Source organism: Asterias amurensis, chromosome 6 (genome assembly GCF_032118995.1).
Source record: "Asterias amurensis chromosome 6, ASM3211899v1".
Lineage (NCBI taxonomy): Eukaryota > Metazoa > Echinodermata > Asteroidea > Forcipulatida > Asteriidae > Asterias > Asterias amurensis.
Genome location: NC_092653.1, coordinates 5,868,128 through 5,889,721, shown reverse-complemented (window position 1 = coordinate 5,889,721; position 21,594 = coordinate 5,868,128). Strand labels below are relative to the sequence as shown.

At 38.6% G+C, this 21,594-nt stretch overlaps 2 protein-coding genes across 3 annotated transcripts; one reads left to right on the top strand and one right to left on the bottom strand.

Annotated features, from left to right (window-relative positions):
• Window positions 1–3,051: 3,051 nt before the first annotated feature.
• LOC139939105 (uncharacterized) lies at window positions 3,052–9,880 on the bottom strand. 2 transcript variants are annotated; one of them, XM_071934842.1, is made up of 7 exons: window positions 9,755–9,880; window positions 8,571–8,672; window positions 8,088–8,114; window positions 7,318–7,429; window positions 6,551–6,643; window positions 6,119–6,202; window positions 3,052–5,704 (listed from the first exon to the last, which is right to left on the bottom strand). In XM_071934842.1, the coding sequence occupies exons 1-7, from the start codon at window positions 9,757–9,759 to the stop codon at window positions 5,618–5,620; spliced, it is 510 nt and encodes a 169-aa protein (XP_071790943.1). In that variant the 5' UTR covers window positions 9,760–9,880; the 3' UTR covers window positions 3,052–5,617. The 2 variants fall into 2 exon arrangements, with proteins under 2 accessions (XP_071790943.1, XP_071790944.1); XM_071934843.1 differs by lacking the exon at window positions 8,088–8,114.
• Window positions 9,881–11,549: 1,669 nt separating this feature from the next.
• Window positions 11,550–21,420, top strand: LOC139939048 (splicing factor ESS-2 homolog). Its single transcript, XM_071934762.1, has 9 exons — window positions 11,550–11,634; window positions 12,999–13,156; window positions 13,605–13,776; window positions 15,162–15,305; window positions 15,899–16,165; window positions 17,628–17,879; window positions 18,451–18,560; window positions 19,725–19,840; window positions 20,258–21,420. The coding sequence occupies exons 2-9, from the start codon at window positions 13,040–13,042 to the stop codon at window positions 20,589–20,591; spliced, it is 1,512 nt and encodes a 503-aa protein (XP_071790863.1). The 5' UTR covers window positions 11,550–11,634; window positions 12,999–13,039; the 3' UTR covers window positions 20,592–21,420.
• The last annotated feature ends 174 nt before the right edge of the window (window positions 21,421–21,594 follow it).

The window sequence follows — 21,594 nt, the reverse complement described above, 5'->3', positions numbered from 1 at the left end:
GGTCCAAAAAGTTTGCGCGCTCATTGTACTCTACCATGTAATCTATGACGCATGAATAAATTAAACATAAGCGCGCGCGATCTATGAACAATCTGCCCGCGCATGTGCGTTACGTTTGCGCACACATTTTTGACTTGAAGTTTAAAATTTGAACATCATCGGTTTAGATTTGAGCTCCCTATATAAAGAGTGCAAACTTACCTCGCGTTTTGAAGCCGCCTGGTGCTTCTACGTCTGAGCACTAAAACTGTACTGTATAAAAAACTGACATGTTGTAGGCCTTCTGTAGGCCCACGGCCGTCCGCACGCCTTTTCTAAAATCCTATTAAATGAAAATGTCGTGAATACTCCGTGAATGTGACACCGCGATCGTTTATAATGAGACTGTGCCGGCCATGCATGCCAGCTAGGTAAAAAACAACCAACACAAATTTAAACCAAAGTGCGCCGGATGTATTATTTTATACGCAGAAGAGCAGTCGCGTCACCTTGCACAACGCGCGCATGTGCACGCACTAGTAACCTTCTTCCGCTTCTTTGTTTGGCAGTCATAGATGCGTTCTGCGTTTTGCAAGGTATTTAGGTCACTAGGCGCGCCAAATAATGCAACAACGTGCCCGTACGGTCCCATGCGGTGCCTTGCCTTCTCGTGCGGGAGGTTCTTAAGCATACCCCCGCCGCCGTCACAATGTAGCTAGTCCCGAGAATGGAACAGGTTGGGGAATCATTACAAAACAATAGTTTTCTGAGATTGGCACGGGATTGGGACTTGAGTCAAGTCTAGGTAAATTCTTATCCGAACTGTTACGAGTGTTATTAAAATTGACCCACGCTGTTTAAGCTGTCTTGGTAATATTGTTATTATAATAACTACAGCGTAAATCAATGGTTAATATTCTGATTAATGGCTCATTCAAATGTATTTTTGTATTCAGATATATTGAATATTCTATATTAATAGACTAAAACAATTATTACATAATACAGCTGGTATTTATATAGCGATGGATGCCGTTTTAGGATTACATGCGGTCAATGGTAACTTGATGTTGTGCTGTGGGCAATTTATGCATTATTAATACTTATTGTAAAAAGAAACTATGAACTTGAAACTACAAATTATTTTCCCGAGAAACTATACCAAAAAAAAAAAAACATGTTGTTGATGATAGGAAGTGTTAGGTGGTTCTGTTATGTCTTTGTAACAAAACAGTAAATTTTGCTATATATTATTATTGGAAGAAGAAAAAAGTGGCCTTTCCAGTGTTCAGTGTAGACAAAAAAAACATGTTCCTGGTGGGTTTTTTTTACAATCACAATAGAAATGTAGTCATCGTTAAAGCCGTTGGATCCTTTCGGTAAACAGTGTTGTCCAATGCCCACACCTTCTATATCAAATAACAAACCTGTGAAAATTTAGGCTCAATCGGTCATCGGAGTCGGGAGAAAATAACGGGAAAACCAACTCCTGTTTCCGCGCGTTTCGCCGTGTCATGACATGTGTTTCAAATAAATCCGTAATTCTCGTTAACGAGAATTTGTATTGTTTTGCTGTTTTCTCAAAAAGTAAAGCATTTCATGGAATAATATTTCAAGAGAAGTCTTTCACCATTGCCTTCTGTAAACTCTGTAAGTTGTTTGTAAATCTGTGAACTTTTATTTTTGTTTCTGAACCGAAAGGGTCCAATGGCTTTAATCTATAGAGTAGACCAGATCATGTGCCAACTAAAGTAACTCTTGTCCTTTTAACAAACTATTCTGAGGTTTAGAAATCATAACCTTGTCGCAGAAGAAAAACCCAACTTCAAGGCTTCAAAACGATGTGAAGAAATTAACTGATATATCTAAATAATGTGGCAAGTTGTTCTTTGTAAAAATGAAATGTGACAAAGTTTGCATGAATTAGTGAAAACATTCCACCCTTTTTTGTTACATAATGTTGTATGATTATAGGCCTTTTACTGGTATTACGGATTACATTCATTCCTAATAGTGTATTGCGTAGGGTAATACGTTTATCACGAGTAATGGCATTGCGTTTACGAAATAGTGCAGTATTGAATAGTGCAGTATCGAATAATAAATCAATCAAATGCCGATGCTACACCGAGTTTGTTGTTTGTTTGTTTGTTTGTTGTTTGTTAGTTTAGATGATCTTTCTGTCAAGGGAATTCAGTAAACTCACACAAGGGGATATACACACATAGCTGGAAACAACCAATATCCCTCATAAAAAAAAATCATACGTCTTTGAAAATGAGTGACATATCAAGAGATCACGTCTTTGAAAATGAGTGACATATCAAGAGATAGTGGCTCAGGTAGACGACAAAACGGTTTTGTAAAAAAAAAAAAATCATATTTCCAAATATGGGGATATGATAAAACAGATTGTCTGAGCTTCGTAATTGGGAACTTCTGTCAGTGATGAGCAGTGTTATAACTTTTGTTTTATGTCTCTGGCGACACAGAGGTAGCTGTTATTTCTGTAGATACAAAGACATCCTCATGGGGTCAGGTCTTTTTCTTCAGCCGCGCCACGCATACGCATCTGGAACTCTCTACCACTTAATCTTCGATCTTGTGTTTGTATCGCAAAATTCAAGTCTCTTCTCAAAACTTATCTCATGTCACAGGTTTTCAATGACTAATTTTTTTTTTTGTTACTGTGCGCATTACAAGTCTTATTATTATATTATTTTATCCTGCTCTTATCATGCTCTCATACTTGCGTATGTGTAAATCTCTGAAAAAAATCTGGTTTGGTATCGACGTTTCGAGCGGTATACTCTGCTCGTCTTCAGGAGCAGATACTGTTTGAAACGTCAAAACCAAACCGGCTCTTTTCAGACCCAACACCCACCCTAAGAGATATACACATGATTGTACCCGCAAGTTCACTATTTTATAGTTTCTTCTTATTTCTCCACACCATGCAAAGCTTCAGACAATATACTTATCCTGCTCTTTGGTCTAGTTACTGAGAATGCACTTTAGTGTAAACGCACCACACTCAAGAATAATTCACAAATGAGACACAATGTTGGTTTTTAGATATTGATTTATTCCTATTATTAAACATACTTTAATTGCTGCAGTAATAAGTGTTTCCGAACTTAGATAACAACCAGGGTTCATGTGAATAGACAGTGAGAGAACACTGGTTCTTGGTATGGGGCTACAACGGTGTAGAATCCCATCCAAGCTATAAAGCAAAATATCCAATGGGGATTTTTACCCCGTGAAAGGTCCTTCTGTAGAAAATAAAAAACTGGTGGAATTTCTCATCACCGAATAGTTAAATAGTTCAATCCCGTTATGTCTGAATTTGTCTAGATTTTATGATTCCCAACTGGTCTTATATACGCCAGAACAACCACTTGCAGTTTGAAGCGTGTGATTGACAGATGAGCCTAATTATGCAAAACTGGTTCCATGATTTTGATTTGTGAATCAAAATCATGACGGTTACGATTATACAAAACACCTTTAAGATGCCAAGAAACAAGATGGTTCAAATCAATCTCTTAAAGAAAACCAAAGCAATTATCAAATTCTATTAAGTTTTACCTATTCTTAGATCTTGTTCATAATACCCAGACCAGTAATATAACCGCATATGAGTAGGGGAGGGGGAAGTCATATAAGGTCAACTGATGTCAAAGTTCACGTGCTGATCTCACGAGTTCATTGACCTTTACGAAACCCCTTTTTCGAATCTCTCAACTGATTTTTCTGACAAGCTTCTTGAGAAATGACCCGATGGTAACTTGGGGGACACACTCCTCCCTTCCTATCCCATTTAGCTACAGTACTGGTTTACTCACCATGGCTTTGAGTAAACTCAAGCTGGTGTTCGGACTAAAACAATAGAATTGTGTGCGTTTGGTGACTTCAAATTCCTTCAATCCAAAATGTATAATCGCTATATGAATGGCAATCTTTACTGGTTGAAAGAAAGCCACCGGTAGTTTATTTCTGTCTGTTTCGAGTTATGGCACGACAGAGCAAAAATTACCGGTTATAATATAAAATATCATTCGCAGATGACAACTAAAAAATGAATAATGAATGAGACATTGAAGTCTCCATCACACCCCTATGTGTGGTAAATACTGAGTACAATGTGTGAACAGATGAATGGGACTTGCATGACAGTGATTTATGCTGAATCTACTTAGAAGACAAAAAGTTCCACATCCGAAAGACAGAACTCAAAAACGTCTCTTGGTATTTTGAATTTCTTGGAGAGAAAATGGAAGAGTCCGTTGTGGGATCTGTGGGAAGAGTAGATACTGGAATCTACTCTTGAATTTCAAAACGAAGTTACTGTGAGATTGCAACGTGGGCTGGCTCCAGGGCTGACCGGCTCAAGTCCAAGTCATTGCCGATGGTCGGGGAAGCAGTGTAATAGAACAGGTTCTTAGATTCGAAAAGAACATTTAATTGTTTTGAAAAAAAAAAAACGTTTTTTAAAAAGAACAAATTGATTGAAAAAAAAAAATGTTTTGAAAAAAAAATTGTGAAAAAAATTCTTTGAAAACAAATGGTTTGAAAAAAAATGGTTTGAAAGAAAAAACTTTGAAAAAAAAACTTTGAAAAAAAGTTTAAAAAAAACCTGAAAATATTAGTATGCTCTTACCTTGAGAACGAAAAAAAAAATTTGTAGTTGAGAGATCTTGAAAAAAGTACGCTACTCTTGTCAAGTTCAAGTGATGAAATGAAAAATATGCGCAATAATTTCATTTCAAATATCAGTCTCAAAACAGAAGTCGATTGGCTTAAATTCCTTGTTTGAATTGAAAAGTGACACTCAAGCTCTGAAGTTGAATGCGGATATTTATACAAGAAGGACAGACAGATTATTGATGTGGTTGCTATGCAGTGGCATCCAGATGCTCAGCTCAAGAAAGTCAGGAAAAAATGCAAGTTATCAGGAAGAATTCTCAAAGACAAAGTCTGTGCTCGAGGTACGGCTAATGGTTTGCCTCGCTATGAATTCCAGGAACCAAAGCGAGACAAAAATAAAACACCGCACCCCTAGAGAAATAAATCCGGAGGAACTTTGAGAATAAAACCCAAGAATTTGACATTTTTCTTACAATCGAGCTTTAACAAATGAAGACAATCAAGTTTTCTGCCTTATCCTTCTTAACCCAGATCTCAACAAAAACAATTTGATAAGCCAACCGATTTATGATTTTTAAACATCAAGTACAAGAAATATCTAATTCATATAAACCCACCTGAATAAATTTCAAACAAAACGACCGGCCGAAAAAAAAATGGTCTTGAAGTTTCCTAGATTAAATTAAATTAGTTTGCCTAATTGCACTTTTGGTGCACCGATTTCCTATAATAATTAAGTCTACTATCTTGAAAAGAAATGTCGAAAAAAAATGTCGGAAAAAATTTGATGTATTTGATCATTACACTGCATGAAATAACAATTGGTCTAAAACAAAGAACCAGCCTTAGAGCCAGCACCAATTTGCACTTACAGGAAGGAAAAAGCATCATCAGCATAAACGACTGTCATTCCTAACAGCAGCAGTATGTTTATCGAGGACCGTTTTAGAGAAAAGCTAATTCTTGTAAGTGGTGATAAAATAATTGTCTAGTTGAGAGGGACGCCCTGATGAAAAAACGCCATCTGCTCAGCGAGCATCTGCTCTTGCAGTTCCTGTGGTACATTGTCAAGGAACTAGAATGGTAAAGAAAACGGAAACGATGGCGGGAAATTCAAAATGGGACAGCACAGCATGGTGGTGTAGTCAAGTTGAGTATTGAGTGAAGAGAGACACGAGGGTAAAGATTGAAATGGTTATGGGATAGCGGAACTTACATGATTGGGAAAAGATATAATAAATTTTGACTACGTTTTCGAAGAGGTCTCCCATCAAGGACATTGAAAGGCGGAATTCAGAGAAGATGTGAAAAGAGGGAAAGCAATGTTTTGTTTGGAATATAAAAGATTGAGATTTTCTTTCATTTCTTTGAATGCAAATTCGCCCAAACAAGGCTAAAAGCCACTCTAGTTATTCAGTAAATTGCTAGTAGTATTTGCGACTCCAACAAAGACTGATGATTTTTGTCACTGTTGTATTTTTATATTTACCTGGTCTGAGTTAAGGACAACGAAGCCCGGTCCTCCTCCTTGAACCATTCCCAGGAGTTCAGGTTCAGGAGGCTCCTCGGCACCCTGAAAACGAAATCCATCATTTCAGAATGATTTGTTAATTGAGTTGTGAGTTGTAGGCCCATAACACTATGAGTGGAACATTTTTGGCAGCAAATGGAATAGATTCTCAGTCAACATGTACACTGCCATTGTTTTGTAAGTAACAAGGCTTTTGTAAAACTTTTTTTTTTAATCATACGAGGAGACATAAATATTAAAAATTAGAGTGAACCATTGAATACACGTTTGGTTTCAATAATGACTTTGAACTAATCAAGTTCAAACCCATGTGTCACTGCCTCAGTGAGTGGTGTGAGATTTTAATTTTGATTTTATATTTTGTACGAAATCTGTAATGTTTTTGCTTACATCATCGACCATGTTGAAGTAGACTGCGGGATGAGGTGCCCGGATCGACTGGAGAAGTTCCCGGGCATCGCCCATAGCCTCCATGGGATTGTCCTGCAAAGAGGGACAAAGTGAAAGCACGAGGTCATGTTCCCTGTGGGTATCAACGCTTAAGGAATCAAGATGAAGAAGGGAAAGGCTTCTATGTGTCAATAGACGTGAAAACAGGTTTAGACTTAGTTCTAAAGTTTGTACAATGGACTAAAAAATACATCACTCATTTTAGATGTTTGATTTTTGACTGTATTCATCACAGAGTCGTAACCCTTTACCAACTTTCTCGTTGTAACCCTTCACAAAAAGTTTCTGATATTTGACTAGTTTACTTGAAGGACTTAAAGGTTTAACATTGGGTATGTTACAAAAAAACTTTGATAAGTCAAATTTTGACCTGATATATTTAGTTGTGCATTGAACATTAAGTAGTTTGGCCGTCGGGTGTATATTGACTGAAGATTTATGTTGCTTAGGACCTTTTCGAAACCACGGCTTTTGACAATATTGCGCGTGCTTGGCGTATGTGCTTTGTCCGCTTCAGACGAGAGGACGGAGCCTGAAGCCGAATCTAATGCCGAAGGCGTAGTTTCGAAGAGGGACTTTTGTAAGTTTTCTCTTTGCATGTTTCATCTTTCGCTTGGAGAAGGAAGGGAAATTCACAAAGCGAATTTGTTGTTGCAAGGGGAGAAATTAATCATGGAAGCAAAGACTTGAGTGTAACTTGGACGAACCTTCAACTCCTTCCGAGCAATCTTAATTGCGTTCTTCTTGTCGTTCGTCTTCGGTTTGATCACCTTGGAGAACGCACCACCGTGGAGCATGTCTGCCACATGGCCTGGCAAACTTTGGGGATAAGTATTGAGACTATAAATCAATAATTTACCATATTTTCAAGAAACGCAGAAACATGCAATACAGACCATAAAGGCAATATCGCCATGGGCAACTTCTTCAGGGTCCAATTTCATAGAGCTCAGGCACAAAAACCAGCTAAGCACAGCAAAATTATGCTCTATACTAGAATAAGGCTACCAGTCAAAATTACCATGTTACATAATATACAATCTGTGACTGGTATCGTGCTTATTTATTTCTGCTGAGTGGGATTGTTTTAGATTTTTTTTTGTCTAACTACGCATCTCTATATGAAACTGTTCCCTGAAAAAAACCGACTGCACTGCATGAAAAAAGGAGCACTTTCAATTAGCAAAGAAGACACTCTTCCCGCTGTGTTAACTTACTATCCTTGAGAAAATAATAAGAAAACTTCAATATGATTGGAATGGTTACATTTTTTATTGTCCTCTGGACATCTCTCACACAGAAACAAACTTCTCCTACTCGTACTAATTGTGGGAAAAAAATTAAAAATACACAGAATATAAAATCTTTCAATCTACAATGCTCCAAATGATTGTTACCCGTGTTCTCAGATAAGCAAATTTCTTTCTTTGCATATTATGATAATAAAAACAGTAAATTAATAGGAAGATAGACTCACCCACTATCGACGTCACTTTCCTTTTCACTAAAAGGGACAAATGTCAAGTGGAAATAAAATCAAATAAACAAAATAAGAATCAGGTTGATAATGCAAAATAACTTTTCTTAAAGTCAAGATTCTACAATAAATGGAGTCATATTAACGTAACACAATAATCATATCATAATTTTTCTTAACTTGGTAATATTGTCGTTTCCAAATGTTCTATTTTCGTAAATTGACAGTGCCTTAAAACTATAATGCAAGAATGAATATACCACTTCAAGTAACAAAATTTAATGTAAATTTTCTATGAAAGATAGACAACAGAAAACAACGCAATTTATTATTTTTCCCCCGTGATATTTGTTTTTGATTTAACTTATCCTGTTTCTTTATTTACGTGTTAATATCCCTTATACTGTATATTTGATGTAATGTTTATCTTTTTATCAATTTTTGGAGGTTTTGAGGATAATGAATAAATAAATTATTGCTTACATGATCTCCTTTTCATTGTTTTCATCCTCTTGACGTCGATTGAACCAGAAAGCCCCCACGGTGACTGCAGCCGTCACCGCAACCAAGAAGTAACTGAGTTTACTGTTAAATGAAAGTATCAAAATTATTCATGTATTGTCTGACATAAAAGTCAGTTGGCATGTAGATTGTTGGCAATGGTAATGGAAATCATATCAATACACAAAATAGAAATACCAAAAATCATAACTCTCTATTGCTTTATTATTTTTTATTATTCTAACACTTAAACAACCATCCCTCCCACTCCCTTCAGCTATTCATGCCCAACCGCCATAATTTACTTCTATTCACCAATTCCAAACCATACCCCCCCCCCCTTCCAACCCCAAAAATTCCTTCAACAAAACTCCTCCTATAGATGGCGACCAAACCACTATCATATCAGTGTCAGGCACCCACCACCATTCAATCACCTGGTTACCATTCCATGCCGATCAACCATCCCTATAACCAAGTCATTCATCTATCCATACGTCTCTCTTGACCATCAGTTAGCACCCCCAACCCACCTCGACCCACTCCCTCTCTGCCGAATCGTACTTTCATCAAACCCATCTGCTAACTCTTTGCTCTCTTTCATCCATCTTTCATACCAATCCCATTTTCAATTCAATCCAAACTCACATTTATTATTTCCATACTTCATGAAAGTCAAACAATACAAAGCCAAAACAATAGTTTTTAAAGAATATTAACAACAAGATAAGCTCATCTCTCAAGGCAGAAAACATTAAACATTGAGGAATTACTAGAAGCCGGGGTTTGAATCACCCAAACCATCTAACGATGTCACCCGCAAAATATTATTCCAAAAAGTCCAAACTCATTGATCCATCAACCACTCACAAACATGCACCACTAATTGTCCTTCAAATCGAAGACGTTAATCATCAGCCTAATTCTCAAGTTATTGAACTATTTATCATCACTCGCACCATAAACATCCACCCAGTATTTCCCCTTGAAACGATCCACCTCAACTATAGTATCCATCATCCCTGCTTAACTTCTTGTCGTTCATCTTAAAGATAAATACACCCTCACAAAATCATCTTTAATTATTTATTCCTGCCCGATAATCCTCAGAAAAGTACCCAATCAAAGCAAAGAATTAATGTGTATCGATTAAAAGTATATTTTACCCCATATCTGAGTCTTTCCGCAACAAAATTCACGCTGAGAACTGAAGAAACGTGTATTAACACTGAAAGCTAGCGATGGATGTGATAGTATGACGTAATGTCCAAACACACCAAACTTGTTTCCAGGGTCCAAAAAGTTTGCGCGCTCATTGTACTCTACCATGTGATCTATGACGCATGAATAAATTAAACATAAGCGCGCGCGATCTATGAACATCCTGCCCGCGCATGTGCGTTACGTTTGCGTACACATTTTTGACTTGAAGTTTAAAATTTGAACATCATCGGTTTAGATTTGAGCTCCCTATATAATTAGTGCAAACTTACCTCGCGTTTTGAAGCCGTCTGGTGCTTCTACGTCTGTGCACCAAAACTGTACTGTATAAAAAAATGACATGTTGTAGGCCTTCTGTAGGCCCACGGCCGTCCGCACGCCTTTTCTAAAATCCTATTAAATGAAAATGCCGTGAATAATCCGTGAATGTGACGCGATCGTTTATAATGAGACTGTGCCATGCATGCCAGCTAGGTAAAAAACAACCAACACAAATTTAAACCAATGTGCGTCGGATGTATTATTTTATACGCAGAAGAGCGTCACCTTGCACAACGCGCGCATATATTTGCACGCACTAGTAACTTTCTTCCGCTTCTTTGTTTGGCAGTCATAGAGCGTTCTGCGTTTTGCAAGGTATTTAGGTCACTAGGCGCGCCTAATAATGCAACAACGTGCCCCGTACGGTCCCATGCGGTGCCTTGCCTTTACTCGCACTACTATCAAGTACTAGTGATTGAGTTCGAGACGTCGATCAGCTGAGTTCTTATTCAATTCAAATAATTTTAGTCAGAAAATACTTCTTTCTCAAAAACTACGTTACTTTCAAAGGGAGCCGTTTCTCACAATGTTTTATACTCATCAACAGGGGCCAATTTCATAGAGCTGCTTAAGCAAAAAATTCGCTTAAGCACGAAAATAGCTTGCTTGTTTTACACATGATACTAGCAAAAATGTCATGCCACATACATTGCTTGTGACTGGTATTTAGCTGTTGTTTACTTAGCATAACAATTCAGTGGAGTCTTAACTGGTAATCTGATTTTACTAAGCAAAGATTTTTTTGCTTAAGCACAATTTTGTGCTTAAGCAGTTCTATGAAATTGGGCCCAGCTCTTAAGATCCGCGTTGCTCTTTATAGTAAGTTGTTCATGCTAACAATTATTATTTTGAGTAATTACCAAATTAAAGTGTCAACAATTCCTCCTCCAACCGGAACATCTGGAGAAAAATCACTGGGCAGGCTCGAGCTTCTGGATGGCGCTCGACTTGATGATGATGATGATGATGATGAAAAACGGGTGCCCCGTAAAAACAACTTTTATGAGGCACCGACTACCTGTTTCTACCCTGAAGTGAATTTTAGTGCCAACAATTTGATATTTAAATTTGCTTTATTAAAAAACCAAAGATGTATATTTTTTAGGGGCCTAATGTTTGTTTTTTTCCTCCAAAGTTTGTTCGATTACTTATCTTCAGATCATTTTTTCAACTGAATGTTTAAATTTAAATATTAACCAAAATGATGGACTTAAATAATTAGCCGTCCGATAATAATGGTTTCAAACTAATTTTTTAAACTGTTTGGTGTTGAGGTTGTTTGATGACAAACGCGTGTTTTGTGTTTCGGAGTAGGCACTTTACTCCAGGCGAGATGACGAACCTGGAGCCGAATCCAAAGCCGAAACCGTGGTTTCGAAAAGGGCTTATGTTTGCGCATTGGTGAAATTGAGGGCGCTATTTCATTTCAGTAACAAAAGTTGATTTTTTTTATATGCAAAACGACAGAGTACCGATTTCCTCTCCGTGACCGACTAGTTTGACGGTAAGTTTTCGTGTTTTTTAAAGACCTAATCTACAATAATATAACTAATATTTAGTTATAGTATTTTTAGGGAAAATGTGATATAGGCTGTGGTCTCACGTGAATGGAGAAACACTCTCTGTCTGCTGAGTCTTTACATGGAGGTAGAACGTCACTCAGTCAGTGACTAGGTCTATGACGGTGACTATATGTGTTGTAATGTATTGTTTATGATTAGTATTTCGTCATTAGATTCTTAGAATTGCCCTACTTAACTTGTATTGGTCTTGTTGTGTGTTGGACTTGGAGTCTGTGTGATGGACAGTGAATCACGCAAGGCATGTTTTTGTGTTTGTGACATCGACACTGAGCATGCTGAGTGAGTGACATTGTTTTTTAGACCAACTTCTTCTTGAAGTTGTAACTTGTAGTAGTGACAATATACTCTGCATACTGACGAGATTGTTGGTAGGATATCAGTTTGAACTTCATTCATCATGTAACATTGTTGTTGTTGTTTGTTGTTGTGCACTACCACCATCAAGGCATCTAGTTGCGATAACATAACCCTCCTTCCGCCGTTGGGAGGGGGTTTTACTTTATGTTATCGTTATCGCAACTACAAGGCACCATCATGATTACTCCTAGAGAACTATTTCGGTTTCGTCTGCTATCGTCTTCCGTACGGGAGACGATAGCGAATGAAACCGTTTCGTCCGCTATCGTCTCTCGTACGGGAGATGATAGCGGACGAAACCGAAATATTCGTCCGCTATACGGGAGACGATAGCGGACGAAACCGAAATAGTTCTAGGAGTACATCTGATCATCATGATCGTACCATGCACTGTCTGACGCTTTCCTATTTGTTTATTCATGTGTGATCATGGAGGAAGTATGAACCACCACAACCAAAGTAGTGTCAGGCTACAAGTTCAACAAGTAGAGTTGGATGCGAAGTGGAGTGGCCGGTTTGGCCCTATATATTCAATATTGATTGGGCTTGGACCAGACCCAGGAACTGGGACGATGTACTCCTTTATTTGAAATTTTGTCATTATTGTGATATGAAAAAAAGAAGAAAAAAAAGGAGTACAGCGCCCCAGTTATTGGGTCTAGGCTAGAACCAGTTACTCCTTTTTTTTCTCTCATTTTTCATGATCGGTTGTATAAAGTCACAATGTAAAACTTTCTCAATGGGCACCATTTTGTGTGTGATTCAGCCTAACATTTTTCTCATGGTTTGACACATAAATCAGCAACTTGGTGAGCAGTTAGGTTTTTTATTCTTCTCAATGATGGTTACTTGTGTATCACTGTGGGTTTGTAAAAGTATTAAATGTTTCCTTGAAAATAGTTACTTGACTTTGTTTTTATCATTTTAGTTAAAGAATCTGGCTGAGAAGGAGAATCTTGGTCTGTCATCATGGCCATGGTGAACTTTGGAAAAAGTACTGCGATGGAAATTGCGGGGAGTACCATGGAAGACGGCAAAAAGAAGAAACCAGCGAAGAAAGTATTGAATGAAGAAACCTTTTTAGAGGTATGAATATTGCGTCTTAGGCCAATGGTTGATCTCCATTGACCTCGATGAGGGTGCTGTTTTTAGTTTGTTATGTCACGTGCAAAAGGTCTATTGGTATTCATTATCAAATCTGTGAAAATTTTGACTCCATTGAAGTTGCAAAGGAACAATGTAAGAAAAAACAAACCTTGTTGCACAAATTTGTGTGCTTTCAAATGCCTTAAAAAGGCCTGAAGTATTTTTTTAATATTTGAGTGAGAAACTACCTCTTTCTCAAAATCTATGTTACATCAGACGTGTCAGAGGGAGCCATTTCTCACAATGTTAACCAACAGCTCCCCATTGCGCGGTACCAATTAAGTTTTTATGCTCACAATTATTTTGAGTAATTACTAATAGTGTCCACTGCCTTTTAGGGTAAAATAAATTAATGTTCTCATCTGAATCACCAATTCTGTTTTTCCAGGATCTTGAGAAGATTATCCAGCGAGATTTCTTCCCCGACCTTGCCAAGCTAAAGGCCCAGAAGGATTACATTGAGGCTGTGGAGAAGAACGATCTGGTCAGGATGAGGGAGCTGGCTCTGAGATATGCAGCAACAGGGCAGAGCAGGCCAGACACAGAGACACCTACATCATGTTTGTAATAATAATAATAAGGCCACATAAAACAAAAATTGTTGATCGTCCCTGCCCGACCGTTCAAAACCCCCCGGCCCCATTTTATTGTTTTTGGCAAAGCAAGAACAAATATTCAAATATTTACTTAGGCTATACTGTGCTTAGTTGTTTGAAAAAGTTCACAGAAAATGTAAACTATGATCTAGGAGTGAAATTTGTTTGACAAAACTTTTAAAAACACACAAACCCTCTGTTTTATAGTGATTGTGATGATTTCTTTATTCTCGATTTCATATTTGGCATGTCAACAAAACTTAAAAAAAAAAAAAAAAAAAAAAAAAAAAAAAAATACTCCCTCCCTCCCCCATCCGCAAAAAAAAGGACGATCAACAATTTTTCTTTTTTTATGTGGCCTAATAACCAATGACACGGAGACACCTACACCATGTATGTAGATGTTTTTAGTTGTGGGATAACCAATGACAAAATTGAGTAGAACGAGTGTTGAACCTGAGACCTCCGGATTAGTCTGCAGCGCTTTACCAACTAATACTCATGAACAATGAGCACAATTCCACATTTTTCCCTTTGGGAAAACAAACGTAGATGCACAATGAATCTTAGCGCAGTGTGAAATTGGGCTAGGGCAGTTGGGCTTGCATGGGTTTCTTGACCTGATGTACGTGTTGTAAAGATAGAGTCAGTCAGTCAGTCAGTTGAGCGAGAGGATGGCTTCAGCCGACGCCTTCTCGGGAAACTCTGATGGTCGTCTTCCATGCATCCCGGTCCAGCATCAGCGTCCTAAGCTGTTTCCTGCTGTGTTGCATCCTTCTACAGCTGATCAACGAATGTAAAGATAAAAAAATCTGTTTGTTCTCTGTTAATGTGTTAACATTAATGTAAGATGTTGACATTGAACACTTTCTTTACCCAAATTATTACAAGAGTTGTTCTTTAACTGATTATTTACAAAATAGCATTGCAAACTGCTTATCAACCAAAAGGACCTATGGTACAAATGCAAACAAATAGTTACTTGGCCTTACGTTTCGACCCTAGCAGAGTTTTTAACACTTCACTTCAATTCTTTTTACATTTATTTCCTGTCAAAACTTATTACAGCATGACAATGCATATACTGAATAATAGCGGACAGAGTAGTAATTAACGGTATAGAGGCCGACTTGATAAGCAGAGGCTTGAATTAATCAACCTGTAGACAGACAGAGACATGCAAACAGAGGACGTATGAATTATAAATAGGAACAAAACAACTTACAAACAACAACAACGCTTGTTTAACTAAAATGAAAATACGAAGGCTAAATGACGACGCAACAAGCATAACTTTTTGAATGAATTTTTTCACATTTTCAAAATGTTTGATTCTTCGTATTATGTAGATGCTGAAGCAACACCAGCAACGTTTGAGACGCCTGATTTGAATGCAAGGCAAGACACGCCCCTTCATCATCTTCCTGAGAGAGCTGAGGATCAACGGAAGAGGAAGTCGGCAAAGGGATCCGATGAGGAGGAGTCCAAGAAAGGTAACTTGTCCTTGTGTAGTCTGAAGCACAACTCCAGAGTCTCCCGATAATGATCAATGTATTAATTTTTTGTTTTTTTACCCATATACACCGATGTATGTAGCACTGTATATGTAGCACTGTATACTCACAGGCATTTTTACTCGGGTGGGATTCGAACCCACGACCTTTGCAATTCTAGAGCAGTGTCATACCAACTAGACTACCGAAGTTGCCCAGTAGCTAGAGGCATCTATTAAATCAATATTGTAGCCACAATATTGGTGCTGGGCGGGCCTGCTGGGGGTCACAATTTTTGCCCAGCACTCTCTGCTCTGAGCTAAATACAGTGTGCTGCCAAGCAAAGAGTTTCCCCTAGAATCTATCAAACTATTGTCCACTGTGTATTGATCTGAGACACGGCTAATGATATCAAAAGAGTATAAAATGTCACAGAGAAAGAACACTTTCAAAGGGCCATTCAGAATTGCCTGCTAAATAGTTATGGCTACGGTTAAATGCAAACAAATTGGCCTGATAATTCAAACCTTCAAAGAGTCTTTCTCAAAGGCTAGAACTCACTATCAAAACACAACGTTCTCTCCCTTTCGCAGAGAAAAGTAACTCGTCCCTCACCTTGGACAAGTACCTTGCGAAACACACAAGTGAAGACAACGCCTCCTTTGAAGACATCATGAAGGTATCCGAAGAGAAACACCGACAGAAACACGGATGGCTCTACGAGGCCGAGAAACGCCACCAACAGGAACAGCTGGACATGCTGGCCTTAGAAGGCCCAAAGTCCATGAAGCCAATAGAGGGCTCTTCGGTAACGACGTGGGGGTACAAGAACAAGAACGCAGTCATGTACGTCCCTGAAGGTAATGAGATACTCAATGTGGCTTTTGTTGACTTTTTCTTTAAAGGCCGGTTTATAGGCGGTCGCGCGATGGTCCCGCGATGGAAACCTTGATGTGCAATCTTTTAAAGACACAGTTTTTAGGCCCCAGTCTTAGAATCGCGCACAACATTTCCATCGCACGACCATCGCGCGACCGACTATAAACCGGCCTTAATGCAAGTCTACCGATTCAGAGCATTGTACTTGGTCACTCACTTTATTCATGGTTGTGGAGCCAAGGACTCTTAGAACTTAATCACTGTACTAGCCTAGACACAATGGAGAGAAGATAAGAAAGGAAGTTTAAGCTCTAGATGTTTGATGAGAACCCCAGAGAATTATTCCAGGGAAAACCCACACAGTCGAGTAGGGCCTGAAAACTCAATCCACATAGTGCCCCAGTGTAGTTTGAACCGGGGTTCTAGCAGGCCTGATACTTCACGGAGGCAACAAAGGCGATTGCCTTCATGCCCCCTGGTCATTGCCTTGGTGCCCTTGAAATGCTTCAGTAGAAATTTACAATTTCCCCATAGGGTGCCCTTTACCAAGGAGAAAATGCCTTGGTGCCCTTGCCCTTTCAAAAACGAAGCATACAGGTCTGTTCTAGAGTTGGAAGGCGAGGAAAGAAATCACTACGCCAACCCGACCAGACTTAATCTGCATGGTTTACTGGATGCGATGGTGCTGTGGCGTGATATGCAGCCAATCAATCTAGGAACATTAGGGTGAACCCCTTTTTTGGGGGGGGGGTATACGTGCACTGAGTTTTACCTGCCTTATACATCACACGATACCAACAGCTTTACGTCCCATCCGAAGGACGCATATATTGGTTGAGTTTCTTGCTTAAAGGCAGTGGACACTCTTGGTAATTGTCAAAGACTAGCCTTCACAGTTGGTGTATCTCAACATATGCATTAAAACACAAACCTGTGAAAATTTGAGCTCAATCGGTCATCAAACTTACGAGATAATAATGAAAAAAAAAACACCCTTGTCACAAGTTGTGTGCGTTTAGATGGTTGATTTCGAGACCTCAAGTTCTAAATCTGAGGTCTCGAAATCAAATTCGTGGAAAATTACTTCTTCTCGCAAACCATGGCACTTCAGAGGGAGCCGTTTCGCACAATGTTTTATACCATCAACCTCTCCCCATTATTCGTCACCAAGAAAGGTTTTATGCTAATAATTATTTTGAGTAATTACCAATAGTGTCTACAGCCCTTAAGGACACTAGTGTCAAGACCAGGACTGGAATTCACACTCTGCTCAGCAGAAACACCAGAGCTTGAGTCTGATGCTCCTATTCGCTCAGCGACGACACACCATAATCTAAGCCTACAGACACCAGTGTACATTCTTTTCAGAATGATTATACTCTTGCGTAACTGATAAAGAAATGATTTTTATTTTGAATTTTATTTTTCTATTTATTTTTTTAGGTCTTGAAGAGACGGTCGAGGAACAGATCTTTAAGAAACCCAAAATCCAGCAGGTGGTCCACAAAAACACACATCTCCATACCAACCCTTTCAGTGGACAAACAGATAAGACGTCAGCCGTTGCCAAGTCCGCTGCCATCAAGGCCTCCATGAAGTTGGGAAAGATCGGTCACGACGGAAAGGAGTTGCTAACGGCAGAGTCACCGAAGGTTAACGGATTTGGTTTTGTGGGGACACCCTCCCCTGCTCCAGGTAATAATAATAATAGTAGAGAGGTTTCGTTGGCGTACGTTTAGCACAGCGACGACTTTTAGTGGCTGTGACGTCATCACTCTTTGCGCATTTATGACGTTTTACATAATCTGGTTAAGTGTAAAAGTTTTCTAAACACAATTAGTTGCGGCACTACACAAAAATAAAAAATGAGCAGTCAAAGCTTATGACTCATTGATTTGAGGTTGGATTTCTTTGGTGATGTGTTAGTTTTGGACGGGTTATAGGATTAATCTTATTATTAATGGTGAATTTTTAGTTTTTTTTTTATATATAACATATTTTTTAGACAAGCAAAACCAAAACCAATTTCACCATACAAATATTTGTATTTTTACAAGTGACAATGAACAATTATTCATTATTCATATTCATAATTTGTTTTATTATTTAATCTTGATGTTTAGTGAAATCAGCTGCAGGGCACTTACGTTAAGCGCAGGGTTGTGGTAAATGTGCTGAAAAAGAACTAGTTATTTTATTTTATTATTAAAAGCAAGCATCTTTTTATAAAAGCAATTTCTCTTTTTTTGTGTTTATTGATCGGCAGGTGCTTACAACGAGTCACCTATGATGACATGGGGTGAGATTTCAGGTACACCATTCAGACTGGATGGGTCTGACACACCGGTACGCAACACAGCAGGTCCAGCATTTACGGTTAGTATGAAAAATGGTAGTCTCGACTAAGCAATCAATAGTTACAACTTCAACACGTGTCCCCATATTCACCCAGGCGTAAAGACACTGGACACTATTGGTAGCTATCACAGACTAGTCCTCTCATTTGGTGTATCTCAACATATGCATAAAATAACAAACCTATGCAAATTTGACCTCAATTGGTCGTCGAAGTCGCGAGAAAATGATGAAAGAAAAAAACACCCTTGTCACACGAAGTTGTGTGCTTTCAGATGCTTGATTTCGAGACGTCAAATTCTAAATCTGAGGTCTCAAAATCAAATTTGTGGAAAATTACTTCTTTGTTGAAAACTACGTTACTTCAGAGGGAGCCGTTTCTCACAATGTTTTTTATTATCAACAGCTCCACATTACTCGTTACCGAGGAAGGTTTTGTGCTATTAATTATTTTGAGTAATTACCAATAGTATCCACTGCATTAAAAGAAGATCTAATTGAGTCTTTGTAATAAATTCATGATTCATAAATACCTCAGACAGTTTCAGTATTCCTATTGGTGGAGAGTGGTCACGAGGGGGTGTTTAAACCTTTGACAATGACCAGTGTTTATAACAAATTGTGAGTGGATACTCCGTGTTAGTCTTTGTGCAAGACGTTTCTTGTTATGGGCGATGCAGGCGCTGTCGGTGAGTTGGCCGCGTTGTGTGTGAAAGAAAAACCAGAACTTGTTGCACCAAGACTATACGCGCATGCGCACAAACGGAACCGGAAACATGGAGGTAGAAACATACACTACAGAGCTCAAGCATGTCGGAAACCATGCGGAAACGGATATGTTTTACAGAGTTTCTTACTTTAATACACCTTTTAACAAAAAAGGTATTTAAGAATGGGAATAAAAGTTTAGCGACTAGTTCTTTCACGGCCGTTTAAAACCTTGCAGGGGCGAATTGCCGGCAATTCGACCCTGCTGGTTTTAAACGGCAGGCCTGAAACTTCGCTCTTGGGGGGACACAGCATTTTTCCTCTGGTAAAGGGCACTTACTATGGGGAAAGTTTGTTGGAACTTTGCAGAGCAAAAGCACAGGGTACCCAGCTGGCAATTGTTGTTGGTCCCGTTGGTTGTTTGAGGACTCCTTTGGACATTGATTCCTAAAATAGTCGTTGTTGTTTATTTTCCAGATTGCAGAAGTGCCAAGGAAAGAGCGTCTAGTCTTAACGATGGTTGAGGAGGTCACTAAGAAAAACAGAGCCAAGAAACAGAAGGCATTACAAAGAGTCACAGAGTCTCTTGTAAGGTGAGAAGACGTGCCTGAAATTAAGAAAGGAGATTGCATTTGAGAATTATCATGGTTTCATTTTTAGTTTTTGTCATGATTCCAAAACTGTTGTTTATTATGTTGTTCATTTTTAAATCACAGTATGATAATAATAATAATAATTTAATAGTATATATTGCATCCATAAAATGTACACAAGGGCATAACAAACTAATCAAGAAACAATTAAATAAACAACAACAGCAAAAGGACAATGATTAAAATTGTAGCAACGGCAAAATCATAAAATTAACACAAAAAACGTTAACAAGGAAAGAAATACCACAATCCAAATTTTGTTATTTTATTTTTTTATTTCTAACTTTGCCTCGATACATTTTTGATATGAACCGTGCTATTTAATCTCTTATTTTTTGAATTATTGTCTGTCCACAGTCCATCTCCGCGGAGACTTGGCTCGCTAGGAACAGCGGAAAGGTTACGAACTCTCACTCCAGCTGCCCAAAAACTTGTCAACAAAAAACTCTCCGGCTTCAAAACTGACAAAGCTTTGAGGGCAAGCTACACACCGTCACCAGCGAGAACACCTGCTGGGGACAAAACCCCCATACTGAGACACACCCCTAGACAGACCCCCACGCGGACACCCAACAAGACACCCTCAGGGGGTAGTAGGGATCAAGTATCAGAAGAGACACTTACAGACAATTTGTTGGATTTGCCAAAACGAAAAGGGAGGCCTCGGGCAATTGCCATGGACTTCTTCTGATGAGGGTCGTCGTTTATCATATGAGAAAAGAAAAAAAAACCAGGATAAGTTGGACACCCTGGAGCAAGTTCGAGTGGACACGTTTAGATCGACCTGTGATCATCTACTGACCGGAAACGTACATGCAACGTGATGTGCTCATTCCAACAACTCATTTGAAATCCTAGTCAACCATCAGTACCAGGCATTCAACATAAGCCTTTCGCGTTTTTGCTATAGTGTCACTGGCTCCCCTATGCGCTTTACACATGTTAGAATGGAACAGGCTATTGTGACCAGTGAAGAAAACCATTGGCTCGAGGCGGGTTCCAAAATGGTCGACCACAGTAGTCAACCAAGGGAGCCGTTTCTCCCAATGTTTTATACTATCAACAGCTCCCCATTACTCTTACCAAGTAAGGTTTTGTGCTAATAATTATTCTGAGTAATAACCAATAGTGTCCACTGTTAAAGACATACAGAATTGTGCCTAAACGTCTGGATACCAAGGAAAGGATATTGCTATGTGTGGAGTACAGTGGTTGCTATGGGATAGTACATTGGTTGGCCACTGATGTAGGACACTGTTTGATGTGGTATTCGGTGGCTTTCTAGTCAAAATAAGACATGTGACACACTTTAAACCACTTTAGAGGCAGGGGTGTTATAACTCATATCAGATATTTTGATGTTTTCAGTTTATTCCGACAAAAAGAACTGATTTAAGAATTTCCTGCATTGCAATGTCATTTATAAGAGTACCGGTATGTGCTATGTTTTGGTGATCGGATTTGTTTTCAAATTCGTAATTGTTAAGAAATAAATTGGAATCCTGATGAATAGCGATCTACTCAAGTGTTATGAATTTTAATTGTTTAGTCTTGGGTCAAAGTACCTATTTTTTTTTTTTTTTTTTTTTCAATACGTAATTGGACTTCTTCTTGGCGATTAGATCAGTGTACATAACGTCCGATCAGTTACCTTTACACCCTTTACCGTTCTTAAATTTGTCATCTGTAAATGA

Coding starts and splice junctions, on each gene's coding strand:
- LOC139939105 (XM_071934842.1), bottom strand. Junction 6,644..7,317: donor TTGCTCGGAAGGAGTTGAAG/GTTCGTCCAAGT, acceptor CCCTCTTTGCAG/GACAATCCCATGGAGGCTAT. Junction 6,203..6,550: donor ACTTCAACATGGTCGATGAT/GTAAGCAAAAAC, acceptor TTTCGTTTTCAG/GGTGCCGAGGAGCCTCCTGA.
- LOC139939048 (XM_071934762.1), top strand. CDS start 13,040: ATGGCCATGGTGAACTTTGGAAAAAGTACTGCGATGGAAATTGCGGGG. Junction 13,157..13,604: donor ATGAAGAAACCTTTTTAGAG/GTATGAATATTG, acceptor CTGTTTTTCCAG/GATCTTGAGAAGATTATCCA. Junction 19,841..20,257: donor GTCACAGAGTCTCTTGTAAG/GTGAGAAGACGT, acceptor GTCTGTCCACAG/TCCATCTCCGCGGAGACTTG.